The 14758-nt window shown below is 33.9% G+C and overlaps 1 protein-coding gene across 3 annotated transcripts in view; it reads right to left on the reverse strand.

Moving 5' to 3' along the window:
* Window positions 1-14758, reverse strand: part of LOC136968633 (voltage-dependent T-type calcium channel subunit alpha-1H-like) — a 104208-nt gene that overhangs the window by 54916 nt on the left and 34534 nt on the right. For 2 of the 3 annotated variants that reach the window (XM_067262635.1, XM_067262634.1), the window contains exons 6-11: window positions 13951-14154; window positions 13581-13861; window positions 13281-13432; window positions 6350-6535; window positions 1350-1506; window positions 994-1149 (exon numbers count right to left, since the gene is read on the reverse strand). In XM_067262635.1, coding sequence (XP_067118736.1) covers window positions 994-1149; window positions 1350-1506; window positions 6350-6535; window positions 13281-13432; window positions 13581-13861; window positions 13951-14154 — 1136 coding nt within the window. Of the gene's footprint in view, window positions 1-993; window positions 1150-1349; window positions 1507-2354; window positions 2473-6349; window positions 6536-13280; window positions 13433-13580; window positions 13862-13950; window positions 14155-14758 lie in introns of all 3 variants that reach the window. The other variant, XM_067262636.1, reaches the window with a different exon arrangement.

Here is a 14758-nt window from a genome sequence, read left to right on the forward strand (position 1 = left end):
TTAGTGACAGTTAAAATATTTATTTTTTATGATATTATCGAGTTTAAATAATAAAGTACACAAACAATTAAAGTCCTTACATATAAATAATATTAGAATATTGTAAATTAGAACTTTAAAAAATTTCTAATTATAATCTTATGTATTGGTTACATGCTAAATATAATGTAAGATAACTTTTTACAAATTATTATATTCAACTTTTGGGAATTACAGGAAGTAAATCAAAATATATAAATTTATTATCCAAAATATATAATATAAACTTTTAATCTTATTGTTCAACATTATTCAAAAATTAATATTAAATGTATAACGAGCAATTATTTATTGTGACATCATCACAATAACAAGCTGCACTTTTTAATCATATTTTTAATTTATTTCTTTTAAAATGTATGCTCTCCACCTCAAATTAGTAGCGGCTTTCCCCTGTACATCATACTTTTCCTTTAACAACAGAGTCGTGCCGGTCATATATCTAACACCTTTCAAGGGAAAATATTTGAATTGAAATAATGTTATAGTTAATTGGGGTCTCCTGCCCCTAAATTCTCCATATCTGGTCTCGACTTTCATTTATCTTAACTCCGTTTTCGAGATTAAGGAAGGACAGACAGACTGACTACATTGGAAATTTATAGGTTTACAATTTTTTAAAATTTCAGCCCAATAAATTTGCTGTGAGAACAATAGAGGGAACAAGATTGAAGAGAAAACAATATTGAAAAATTTTATTATATTTTAATATTGATTTTTGAATAATATTGAACAATAGTGAAAGAATATTGAACATTACAGACAAAATAACAATAAACAATATGTTTTTACAGTTTAGTCCAATTCTTTATTGTTTCTTTTCGTTGAATTCCATTCTTTTTGAAATTTATTTTGATAATATATTAGTGTAATGTAATTACTATAAACTTAAAACTTAACTAAGGAGTTTAATGAAAGGCAGCACATATAAATGAAGTTATTACAGGTTTTTACCTCTTGAGAAAAGCCTTCAACTAGAATGGCCACAAGTAAGTTGAATAGCACATAGTTACCAAATGTCATCAAGGCAACAAAGTACAGAGCGGCCCAATGCGAAGTCAATTCCATTCCATTAAAAAGTACAATGTTCCAATCCTCTTGAGTAAGTATCTAAATTAAGAACAATTTATATAGAAAAGAAAAAAATCAAAACATTAATTTTATGATTTTAAAATTTACATTTAAAAAATCATTACATTACTTTGTTCTAAACAAATAGTAGAATTTAATTTTTAAAAAAATCAGGAAATTGCTCCTTTCCGGTATTTTTTCTGCCTCGTTGACCCTAATATTTTACAGGTAATTCTCACCTGAAAAACAGTGACTGTGGCCCATAGTATATTGTCGAACTGTTTTCTGTCGCAGCTACATTGAGTAGGATCACTTCGAAGGTCTTCACAATTGCATTGACCACTGCCATCGTTCCGAGTGCAAAGTTTACCACCAAACAGATACATGCCCAAGCAACTGTGAAGCAGACATGTACTATCTTATGGTGTGACTAATATCAAATTCTTAATACGACAATACAATTAAATAATGGTGAATTTTTGACCAAAAAAGAACATAATCTATACTTAATACTTTGCACAATAATAAATACATTTAAGCTATGCAAAAAGCAATATATTCAATAACAATTTACCATGCTCATATACATATATAGTTAAATACTGATTGAAGGTGCAATCACATCTTTTGCAAACTTAAAAAATATATATATATTTATTCACATTTATATATATATACAACACTTAATTATGTTATTTATAGTGTTAATACGTTTATAAAGCACTGCTAAAATTAATTATATTAAAGTATTTTTTTTAATCATGATTAACTGAAGTTGAATCTTTTACAGTACTGTACACATATACGGCGTTAAAATATATCTAGCATTAAAAAAATTATTAAATTATGTGTAAAAAATAGTAGGCCATCATTGCAGAGAGCTAAGCACAGCCAGCAACGTGTTAAAATAAGCAAAAAAACAATTATTATTATTGCATTTAAAGAATGTATAACAGCAATAACGAGGCAGAAAAGAGCGAAAAAGAGCTAAGGCAATAATTAAGAAATGTAATTTTTTTTCTGTAATTTTTAATATTGCATTATATAAAAACCCATTTATAGCATCTAACCTACTTTTATACTTTCGAATGTTAATAAACACATTTATAAATATCTACAAAAGAAAATACTATTAGAATAGAAAAAAAATTATTAATTTATCATTTTGAAAAAGCTGGATGTGCATTTTTTCCTTTATATTGATTTTTTTTCTTTTGGCTAAATTACATGATAATATCAAATACCTGAAAAACTGTAACAATGGCCCAAAGCAATGTGTCAAAATTCTTCCTATCGCAAAAATTCGAAGTTTCGTCCACTTTCTTGCAGAATTTACAACCAAACAAATTCATTCCAAGTATGCTGAAGGAAGGGATTAAGTTAATATTAGATCGTAGACATTTCCTCTTTTTATTTTCTCTATTAGTGAAGTTATAAACTTCATGAAAATGCCAGAAACGTGTTTAGGATTTTGACAAGATTTTTAATATTTAAAAAAAGAATTTAATGGTTTTTTTTAAAATATTAAAAAATTCTTTTTCGATCATCAAAATCTCTTATTAAATGTGATTTTTTAATATAAAAATTTATATATATTTATAAATATATAAAATAAAGCAAATTGTTTGTAAAGTGAAATGATTATTGATGATAATTGCAAATGATGGGGACAAAAATAATTAATTTAAAAGTCGCCATGCAAATATGTTTTATAGGGTGATTAATTATTATAATATTTTTATATATAATTTTTAATTTCAAAGATAATGTTTCTAATTGCATTAATATATTTAGCTATATCTTAGTATTGATATTTTAATGATGTCTTTAAACGTAACTTATTAAAAATGTATTTTTCAATATTAAAATATATAAAAATTCTTATTTAGAAATACAGTTTATAGTTTATATAATATATTTTAAATAAAAATAATTAAACAAATCATCAGAAATTGTTTAAAAATTTTATGTACTAATCTTTGATGAAACAGTTTGCAATATATAATGCTAATTATTAAGAAATTTTAAATACATTTTACCTAATTTCTTTATAAGTTTAGGAAAATAAATAAATAAAATATAATTTAAAATCAGGTGGAAAGTTCTTTCAAACTTTATGTAAAGAACTCAATCTTGAGAAACAATAAGTGAACATATTCTGTAGTATGATGAGTAGAAACATGCTTTTAAAATGTTTTAAACATGGAATTAAAGACACTAAAATGATGTAATCTTCCTGTATATAATACTGATAATTTTAATTTAATGTAAAATGTAAAGTTTATTCCAAATTTTTTCAAAGATTTCGCATTTACCGAGGATATGTCACGTACTTCATTTGAATCAATACGTTTGAAAAAAGATTTTATGACGATAAGAAAAGACTAACAGTTTTGCTTTTTACTTCTACAAAAGTTACTTTGTTAACTAATTTTAAAAAGAATATAGAAATCCTCTATATTATCTGATAAATAAATTATTAATGATGTAAAATGTATGTTCCAAGTTCTTTCATGAAAAGAAAAAAACGATGTAATGTAAAAAGATACAATACATAAACGAGGGAGGAAAAACTCAAGTTTTGTGTCTAAATTAAAATATATAAAAGTTTTGTTTTTCATTTTAAATTTCAAAATCTAAATGAAAATCAATCCTTCGATCATTATCTTCAATTACATGATTAATTTTATATAATTAAAATAATAAGTGTCTTTGTTAGCTTATTACACAAAAGGGGAAAAAACGGAATTTAAGGTTATATTTTTTGTATTGGAATGCACAAAAGATATTCGAAAAGAACTTACACACAAAAAATATTCTCAAGAAAAAACAATGCGTGAATATTGTTTACTGAAACGTTTAAAAAAAGTAAAACATAAAATTCCATTTACAATTGCTAGTATAATTTACCACTCTTGTATCACAAAACAATATATAAAGACAGCAAGCAAAAATTATTGTGACATCATCACAATGCCGGTATGCAATTTTTAATTTATTTAATTTAAAATATATGCTCTCGATTTCGAATTAGTAGTGTTTTACCCCTGTACATCATAATTTTCCTGATAACAACAGAGTCATGCCAGTCATTTATGTAACTCCGTTGTGTGGAAAAATTTTTGAATTGAATCGAATACCTGTATACTTAATTGGGGCCTCTTGCTCCTAAGCTTTTCAAATCCCGTCTTAACTTCTCTCGAAATTAAGTAAGGACAGACAGTGGGAATTTATAGTTCTACAATTTTTTTTCAAATTGCAGCCCAATATACAAGGTGATTTAAATTAGAGTCAATTCGGAGCAATCTGCAGAGAAAATTAATGAGAGAAACTTCGTCCTACTTGGTGTGTGCACTTTCTAGATCAAAGGCATCAGATTTTGACAACAAGAAATCGCTCAAATATTTGCCGATAGGGAAAATATAGCGCTGAGGGCAAGAAAAATAACGAAATTTTCGTAACGCGGCATCTAATAGAACGTTGCCTCTAACCATTCTCGACAGTTCCCCGAGGCCTCTATCAACTCTAATATCTCACCATTTTTATGTACTGTACTTCATTAATGAACGCAATAAAGTCCATTGATTAAACTTCATATACTGTTCAATTTGATTTATTCACACTGCCATTAAGGCAGTGTGAATAAACCAAATAAACCCGATCGCAGCGCTATATTTCCCCCAACGATAAATATTTTAACTTTTTTTTATTGCCAAAATCTCTTCTTTCCATGAAATGAAAAGTGAAATATTCAAGTATGAATAAGTTTTGTCCACAATTCTCCCTTAATTTATCTTTTGAACTACGTTGTCATTATTTTCCCGGTTTTTTATGTACAGTATATTAAATTGTTGGTGAAAATAAATTATAAATTTTAATAAATTAATCTTTATTTAAAGAAGATCAACATAGAAAATAGGAGGGAGGGTACCTTAAATAATGAAAAATTATAAGAAAATCTTGCTTTTTATGCATTTAGTAAGAATTTGTGGTTAAATGAAATTGATTTTATGTAATTTTATGTAAAAATATTGGATATAAATGTCTGTTAATCAGCTAAAATATTTTCACAGAATAGGCCAAAAGTAGTTAACCGAGATATACGTAAATTTCCTTTAAGAATAATCTTTTAATATATATTAACTAACTTTTGATCACCCCTGTAAATTCTAAAAATTTTATTTATTTTTTTCTAATATGAAATATCTTAATGTAAACTTTTATGCAAACTTCTTACTAAATTTAATATTTTCCCCAAATTATTAATGATTTTGAAAGTAGTTTTTTTATAATAATTTCCTTAATTGATCGAACGTAATTAATTATATTTAAACTTTAAATATACTTCTAATTTTTAATATATTTTAAGTGTCGTTTATAATATTTAATTAATTTAATAACATTTATATTTTTATATCAAATTTAAAATTTATTTTTTAAAGAATTATAAATTTTTAAATAAATTAATTTTTTAACGGGAAATGTATAATAAAATTAAATAAAATTAAATAAATTCAAACGTATTGAATGGAGAATTATTAAAAAATTTATTATATTTTTTATTTTTTATAATTTTATATATTTTACTTTATTTTTTTAAAATATAACTTTACAGTTTAATTAATTATAAAATTAATTATTGAACTTATAATTGAATTCAAAAATGTAAAAAAATAATAATTTAATTAATTTTAGTAACGCAATGTAGAATAATTATAGAGTTGATTTTATTTAATTAAAAACTTTTTATAAAAAATTAAAATTTATAAATCTTTATATAACTTAATGGAAATAATTTTATATTTATTTCTATCTGAAAAAAAAAACACATTTATAGTTTTTAAAAATAAAATTTATTTATTAGAAAATATTTATTTATGGAAATTTTATAAGAATATTTTAAATATTAAATTTATTTAAAACTAATTTATTAATTAGCAAGTGCAGAAGTGAAAGCAGCAGCATTAACTGAAAGCTTGCATTTAAAATTAAAGGCATTGATGGATTTCTAGCATTTATATACAAACACACATATATATAAATTATATATGGATATAAAAAATTTTATGAATGTTTTATTTACATTTTAAAATTATATAGTTTTATTTTTATTTAGTTTTTAAAAATAATTAAACATTCTTCATAAAGTCCACAGAAACTATCAAGAAATTATCATAAAAATTTCAATATTTAAACGTTATTTAGATATTTATATTTAACTTATAATTAAATTGCTTACCTAAATATAAATATAAATAGTATAAGGAGGGCAAAAAAGACAGCCACGTTATCCACAGTTCTCAGCATAATGACTAATTGGCGACGTAGAGCAGGCATGAACCTCACCAACTTCAATATCCTGAGAAGACGGAATGTTCGTAACACTGAAAGTCCACTACCGCTGCTTTGAGATAGTTCTATCACACTAATTAATTAAAAATATATATTATAATAAAATATATTATAAAATTCCTGATATATTAACATAAATATAACCATAAACATTTATATTATTTATTTTTATTTTTTTATTTTTTTTTTATTTATGAAAAGTGGGGGGAACTCCTGGTATCACTCATAGGTACGACCAGGAGGGGAAAAGAAATGAAGGAAGAAGGAGAAATGCGAAGGATAGGGGATGAAAGTGGGGGCAGGAAGAGGGAGGAAGAGGTGAGATCCCACAGCGCACGCATCAGGACAACTGCCTGACAAGCGGTGGGGTGAACAAGCAAAGCAGTAAAACAGATAAGACAGTAGCATGTAGCGTAGCGAACGGTAGCATAACACTAGGATACAGAAAGTCACAATGGAAGTGAGAATCACAAGGAAACAGTTCCTGGGTACATGAAGAAACACTGTTGAAGAGAAGTCCACTCAATCAGGATTTTGAACACTGTTGTTTGCGGTGTGTAGACTGCTCGCTGGATTCAGTGCTGCCGTCGCTGAGAGAAAGTCTGCTAGCTTATAATAAATGTCCTTGTTTTCAAGGAAGACGTTAAAAGGACAGGGCCAGTTGAAGCCAGCATAGAGTACACTGCCAATAAGAGTGTCACGGTTCTGGTTGAACAGCGTACAGTCAAAGAGGAAGTGACTGCTGTCCTGGATGGAAGTGCCATCACACTGACAGATGTTGTCTTCTAGTATATGAAATCTTTTTAAGTATGCCTTGAAGTTGCCGTGACCAGTTAGCAACTGGGTCATAGCGAAAGAAGGAGAGAAGTGTCTCCACTGAAGGCGCTGGGTGATGTTAGGGATGAAGTTGTAAGTCGTCCTGCCGGTGATGCTGCTATCCCATTCCTGTTGCCATTGGTGGATTGCAAGCTGGAAGTTCCAGTACTTAATTTTAGAAGGTGGGATCTTGTCGTAGCTAGACGGGAGGGAGGAGGCTGCGGCGGACTTAGCGAGGCTGTCGGCGGCTTCGTTGCCTGCTACACCCGAGTGGCCACGTACCCATTTAAAATGAACATTGTGGTTGTGCGTATTAGAGGCAAGATGACGGTGGATTCGAGGAACGTTATCGCCTCTGCGCCGGAGGCCAGTAATGTAGTGGATGGCAGTGATGCTATCGGTATAGACGATGATGGTTTTGTTACGGGGGAACCAATCAGTGAAAACATAGTCAATTGCCTTAGTAATAGCAAGTATTTCCGCTTGGGGGACAGAACAATGAGGACCTAATTTGAAGGCAGACTTATGAGTGTCGCCGTTTTGATGGTTAATAAGAACAAACGCTGCCCCCACATTCTCGTTGTTCTTGGACCCATCGGTGTAGATGGAGATGTCACAGGTATCATCATGAGGAAGGGTGTAACTACTGATGGTAGAGTAGCCTACCGTCATATTAGAGTTAGCATCCTTCACCTCAATACCGTAGGATTTGATATCTTCCTTTACTTGCTCAGGGAGATCAGAAAGCATAGTATTAATCTTATTGGTGTTGCAGAGGTGGTTGCTGGTGCCTAATTTGTTAATGTTCCAGATCCTGGCTGCCATTTTGGCTTTTATGTGGACAGGAAGCAGACCAGCAATGACCAGAAGGGCAGAGGTCGGGGCTGTCCGGTAAGCCCTGCAGATCCTAAGAGCTGCAATGCGCTGGGCCTTAGAAAGCTTCCTTTGAATGTGAACCTTCTGTGCAGCCTCCGCCCAGATCGGAGCCGCATAGAGCAAAATAGGTTCAATTGCTCCTAGATAAATGTATTTGGCTGCTTTGTATCCAATGCCCCAGGTATTCTTAGCGATGGAAAAAAGGGCGTTTGATGCCTTAGTTGCTTTCGAGACCACCATGTCAATGTGGCTGGACCATTGTAGTTGTTGCTCGAGTTTAACACCTAGGTATATAAATTCCTTGACACGGGAGATTTTGACACCATTGATCTCAATGCGTGGGCTTCTCTGTAGCGGAGTGTTTTTAGAAAAAATTATATAGCAGCACTTCGAATAATTGATGGGGAGCTTGTTTTTGTCGCTCCAGCTGAAGACCTTTGTTAGGAGATTATTACTGAGGATAGGTAAATTGCCAGAGTTCTTGTCAGAGACAAGAATAACTGTGTCATCAGCATAGCCTTGGATAAGATGGTTGTTGTCATTATCATTATTAATATTAGATAGCAGATCGCTGTGGACGATAGTCCATAGGCCCGGACCAGAGATTGACCCCTGTGGACAGCCCTTGGTGACATGATGGCAGTGACTAATGTTGTTCGCAAAAAGGCCAGCCTTCCTGTCGTTGATAAAGCTTTTGATCAGATGGAATAAGTTTCGAGGACAGTGGTGAACCTGGAGCTGCTGCAGGATTGTGGGCCACCAGAGGTTGTCGAAGGCTCCACGGAAGTCGATCGAGACTAACAGCGTGTGCTTCCTTTCAGCTTTGGCCTGGGTGATGTACTCTGTGATCTTGGTGAGAGCCGTAGTGGTGGACTTCCCAGGAGTAAAGCCATGTTGATGATGGCTAAGGGCATTCTTTCTTCTTAGGTAGGATAGGATCCTGGTAATAACTAGCCTATCTAAAACCTTGCCCATAATTGGGAGCAGGCTGATAGGCCTATAGTCTTTCGCGAACTGAGGGATTTCATTCTGGCGTTTCCTAATAAATTTTACTGATGCACATTTCCAATAACGAGGGAAATAACCCAAAGTTAGGCATCGGTTGTATAGTGTGACGAAAGTTGATGGAATGGCGAGGAACACCTCTTTGACCATTTTACCAGTGATGTGATCCATACCAGGTGCCTTTTTGTTGTTGATAAGGTTAATTGCATGATTGACTTCTCTGTAAGTAAAGGGGCGATCATCTTCCTGGTTGGTTGGTTCAATCGTGCTGTTACGGGTCTCTGTTTGGTCCACGGTGTCGTCCTCAGGGTCGTCGAGAGGAAAGTGATACTCAAACAATTCCTTTAGAGTATTCTCCAGGGAATTGGTATAGGATCCCTCGTTAGTCTTAACAGCCATAGGAATATTTACCTTGTCTCTCTTTTTGAAGGCAATATAGTATGGGTCACCCCAAGGTTCGTTAAACCGACTGCAGTATTGCCTCCAGGCTTGATGTCTCTTTTTATTAATTAGGGTTTTGTAATTATTAAAGTTGGATGTGTATTCGGCCTTCTGGGTGAGCCTGAGTTGCTCGTCCGTCTGGTTTTGATAGCGTTTCCGAAGAGTACGGACATGCTTACGGTGCCTCGTTAGTTCCCCATCCCACCACGGGGCATTGGTCTTTGTTTTGGTCCTCTTCTTGCTGGCCAAGTGGTAACAGTTAAGAATAAGGTTAGTGAGGTTCTGGATGCAGTTGTCGATGTCCCTTTCGTCCATTTGAATAATAGGCATATTAAAGTTCCAGTTGTCTTGAATAAGTTGTTGGAAGGAAGTCCAGTTGGTGTGATGGTACATGGTGGTGTTGACAGCATCCACAATATCGAACTGTAGTTCGATCTTGATGTACCTATGGTCACTGGCACTCGGCTCGGTCATCGTTGAGCAGTAGGAAACATTTGGTGCCATATGAATATTTGCCAGGGTAACATCAATCCAGCTTTCACCTCTTGTGGAATAGAATGTGGCGAGGGGGCTGGTGTTACATGAGGTCAAGTACAGAGTTGCTACAAACTCTTGCATACGAAAACCCCTGCTGTCTTCGACCGGGCTGTGCCACAAGAACGATTTGGCATTTGTGTCCCCACAAATCAGCCAAGGTCTATCAGCGACTGTCTTACTGATCTGATCCAGGTCATCTAACATAGGCTCGATGTCCTGGTACGGAGAGCAATAGATTGAGGAGATAAATATACTTCCATGGTTAATTATGATAGAACAGGTGGTGACATAAGTAGTGGAGAGGTGCGGCAAAAACTGAACGGAAAGGTGTTTATTCCTAACCAAAATTGCCGTTTTAAAATTGCTCTTAGATCTCCTGGGTGGGAAGGAAGTCATGCCAGAGTAACTGGTGAGCTCCCCTTTGAAGAGGTAAGGTTCTTGGACCACAATGAGATCAGAATTCCAATTTTCGGCTGTTTTATTTAATAGGGAGGAAGGGGCCTTGGCCCGCTGTAAGTTAATCTGTAGGATAGATATATTCCTTTTGGTATGGCTGTTACGGTTAGAAGCATGGGTTGTAATTAGGTTATGAGCGGTAGTGGACAAACAAGAAGAATTAGGTGACCTCGTAGTATGTAGTGGCTGGTTACAATCCATAGTTGGTCTGTTTTATAGTCTGGGTCTTCATTCTTATTGTAATTGGACAGCGAGGGTTAAAGGCGTTGTGGTCTGTGGTATATCTGTCTTGAACTGGAATATCTTTATTGGCCTCCTTGCAGTTGGTGCAACAAGGAGTGTGGTCAAGCCTCTTACATTCCCCAAACCTGTGTCCCTTGGTACAGTGGCTGCACCTCTGCTTGTTTGGGCAGTTGGCCGAAATATGATTATACCCGCAACACTGGAAGCATCGCACCAGTGGGATATAATCATTAACAAAAATATTGGCCCATTGGATAGCTATATGTTTAGTACATATCAGGGAGTCACGTAGCCTTGGTGTTGTAGACAAGACGATGTGCCTGCAGTTTTCTTTAGTACTGTTTCTGTGCAGGATTGTGCTTACCCTTGTATTGTCAAGAAACTCCTCTTTGGTGGTAGTGTGTAGAAAGTCATTTTGTTCGTAGATTATGGGGAGGATTTCAGCCTCGTCAACAGTGGTGGGTACGTTGTTAAGGATTACTCTGGGTCTCCTTCCCTCAGATATCCTGCTTTTGATTTTACTTTGAATTTCTGGAAGCTTTTCAATGGCTTCTGCTAAGACTTCGGCCTCCTTGTGGCTATTTGTTCTGAAACAAATGCCATCCCCCTTTACTTTTCTCACTGCTTTAACTTTCACTTTGAGCTCATGTGGTTTTATTTTTTCCCTAATTTCACTTTCAATGAGTTGCATGTTAGTAGTGGAATTGCCGCCCTCCTCGTCAGTTTTTGGGTACAGGATAAGAGCAAAGCTTCCGCCAGAGCCTTCATTTTCTAGTTTGTTTCGGAGAGATTTGTTTATTGCCCTGGTTGTTGAGGTAGGTTTCATATTCAGCCGGGTGATGTCTGCATACGTGGTAGCCGGAACAGCCTGGGCTGTTGGCGGAGAACACTTGGGGTGGTTGGATCTGACCTCACGCAGGATGCCTTGGAATTGACCAAGGCAAGAGAACAGGCGAGTAAGCCTTTCCCGAACTTCCTTGCGCCCCTTAGTGGATATATTCGATTTATAAGACTCTGGCACTAGGTCAAGAATTCTGACAAAGTGCTCATTGGCCTCTGCGAGAATAGTTTCCTCGAGAGAATTGACATTGTCCCGAGGAACGGTAATACCTTCCATATTGAAGATACAAGGAGTACTGAACAATGTGAATAGCCAAGCCACTTAACCGATGCAACGGAATAGCAACAGTACACAGTACGCCGAGTGGCTACCTCCACCACGTGGTAGGGAACAAAGCCCTTTGTGCAGAGTGAAAAGGTCACTGCGAGATACGGAAACGAGTCGTGTTTCCGCAGAAGATGAGAAACTCACCGACAAAATAATTATAATTATAATTATGATAACAAACCAAAGAGTCTATACCCGCTGACCAAGGAACGAAATAAAGAGCTAAACACGATGGAGAACTTTCGGCTTTCCCGGCTAGGCGCCTAGCCGTTAACCCGCCGAACCGAATCAGCTCGCACTAACCCGGTGGGTAATAAAGTAAAGATAACGTTACCACCAAAAGCGGAACCGGGAGGCAGATACCCGCTAACACACGAGAACGACGCCGAACGGATAAAACCACGCCGATCGGCTAGCAACCACGTGGCGGTTTGGCTCTTTGTTAACGGTAAAATCAGATCGTTAATAACTCAATAACCGTAAGAGTGAGCCGAATGAGATTTATACACGTCTTAGATGGGAGTATTATCTGACTAATACCGTCGTTAATCCTAATCGATGGCAAAAAAGGGGCCCTAAGGAGCCCGAGCAAAATCGAAAATTACGGACGCTCGTAACTTTCGAACTACCGGTCGGAAAACCAAAATGTTTACCCTTACGGAATCCTTACTACTTGCGCTATCCAACGGTATATTCCTTTTATCTGTCGACGCAAAATATCCTGAGATTTGGCGATCAAAGTACGGAGCACAATTACTAGCACCCATTCACCTGGCGAGCTAAGCGCCCTCTAAACATTTATATTAGCAGAAAGATAATTGAAGAAGAGAATAATAAGAAACAGTGGCGCGTTATAGCTTCATGGGTCCTCGGGCAAATTTGAATTAGGGGGCCCCATATACAGCGTTGACTTCAAATATTTTTGTTCGGGGAATTTTTGGGGCGAATCCTCCAGTATCTTCGTTTATTTTTTAACGCGACGTTTGCGCTGTGCCACCTTGCAGTTACGCCAAAAACTGCAATCTATGATCTTCAGATATGGTCCAAATTTAAATTCTGATATACTTACTACATTAATGAGTTTATAAAAGATTGATTTGGTAGAGGCACCCAGTCAATTGACCTTTTTGCTGAATGGATAACGCGCCACTAATTAGAAATGGTGATAAGTGGCTTCAATCTTGAAAATGTCTTTTAAAGTAAAATCAAGATTTAAAATAAAAAAATATCTTTTGATTATATGTAAAATTTAATTGCTATATAACTTATGATTTACCTTAATATCACAATAACTCCATCAAAAACATTGAATCCACTTCTGATGTAACCACAGAAGCCATCCCCTAAAAGTTTCATTATCATTTCGGTTGAAAATATTCCAGTAAATATTAAATTACTTAATTCAACTGCTTGTGTTAATTCCTCTGGCTGAAATTTAAAATTTGAAATATAAATAAATAAATAAATAAATATATATATAATATATATATATATATATATATACACAAACGCATATATATAATATATATATTTTAATTATTAGAAAATAAAAAAAATTGTTTAAGTATGAACTCACTTGATTGTGGTACTCAATTCCCATACTCAAAGTATTTATTAAAATTGCTGTTAATATACCTCGTTGAAAATATCGATGATCGACAATTTTCTTTATGGTTGCTTGACAAATTTTCCACCATTCGTAGCATTTACCACGTGAAGAATTGCACTCACCATCATCTTCAAGTTCTGAATCTAAATCTGAATCGGTCCATCCGCTTTCTGAGAATGAGAGTGGCAAATCTTTATCTTCTTCCGGATAATAAAATAATAAATGTGGGGCCGAGTAATGTTTTCTTTCTAGAAAAGTAAAAAAAATCACCAATATTTTACCACAAAATAAATTGGCATTGTATAATTTTGTTGCAAAATGTTAAAATTTCAATTACCTCGACGTAAGGTAGAATAAAAACGTTGCATTGTATAATTACTAGCTAGACTAGCCGCTAATGCTGCACTTTGTGCTCCACTAAGGGCTAGAAGTTCGGCACATGTTAGTTGGGAAGTCCTTCTACTCCCGCCACTTCCTGAAGAAGGATTACGTGTTGGCCTCAATATAACGGTTTTTGGTGAAGGTGAATGACGTTGGCCATCTAATTTAAAACAAAAACTTGTTATAATACAATTACAATACAAATGTAAATATTTTAAATGTCATTAAATTTACATTTACACTGGTAAATATATAAAAATAACGATAAGGGAGAGAAATATTGATTCATTAATGCAAAATTCCAGCACATTATAGTGTATATGATTACAATTATGTATTTATGATGGAGAACGATGCATCACCCGAACTTCTATATAGGAATGTGGACAAGATTCGAACCCGTTTGTCTCACGACGACAGTATATCCATGCTCCAACTGACCACCAGACAAATGAAGATCTTGAGGTAAGAACTTATTAACTTAGTTTATTTGTTGAACATTGTTGAATTTCTACGAGTACAAACATAGGGCAGATAATTTCCAAACCCATGATTTTTCATATATAGATCTATCAACCTGTAACATCATTAACCGTCTGAAATCTGTCCTAAATACAAAGCAGATTTGGAACTTTAACGTGATTTTCCCAGAAACTTAAAAAAAGTTATTTTGTTTTTTAAAAATTCAATTCATTAAAATGATCAAAAAATTACAAGCGGAATTAAATATTCCATAAATGAGGCATTTAAATAGCATTCATATA

The sequence above is a fragment of the Centruroides vittatus genome, unplaced genomic scaffold (assembly GCF_030686945.1).
Source record: "Centruroides vittatus isolate TY-2023 unplaced genomic scaffold, ASM3068694v2 contig_150, whole genome shotgun sequence".
Lineage (NCBI taxonomy): Eukaryota > Metazoa > Arthropoda > Arachnida > Scorpiones > Buthidae > Centruroides > Centruroides vittatus.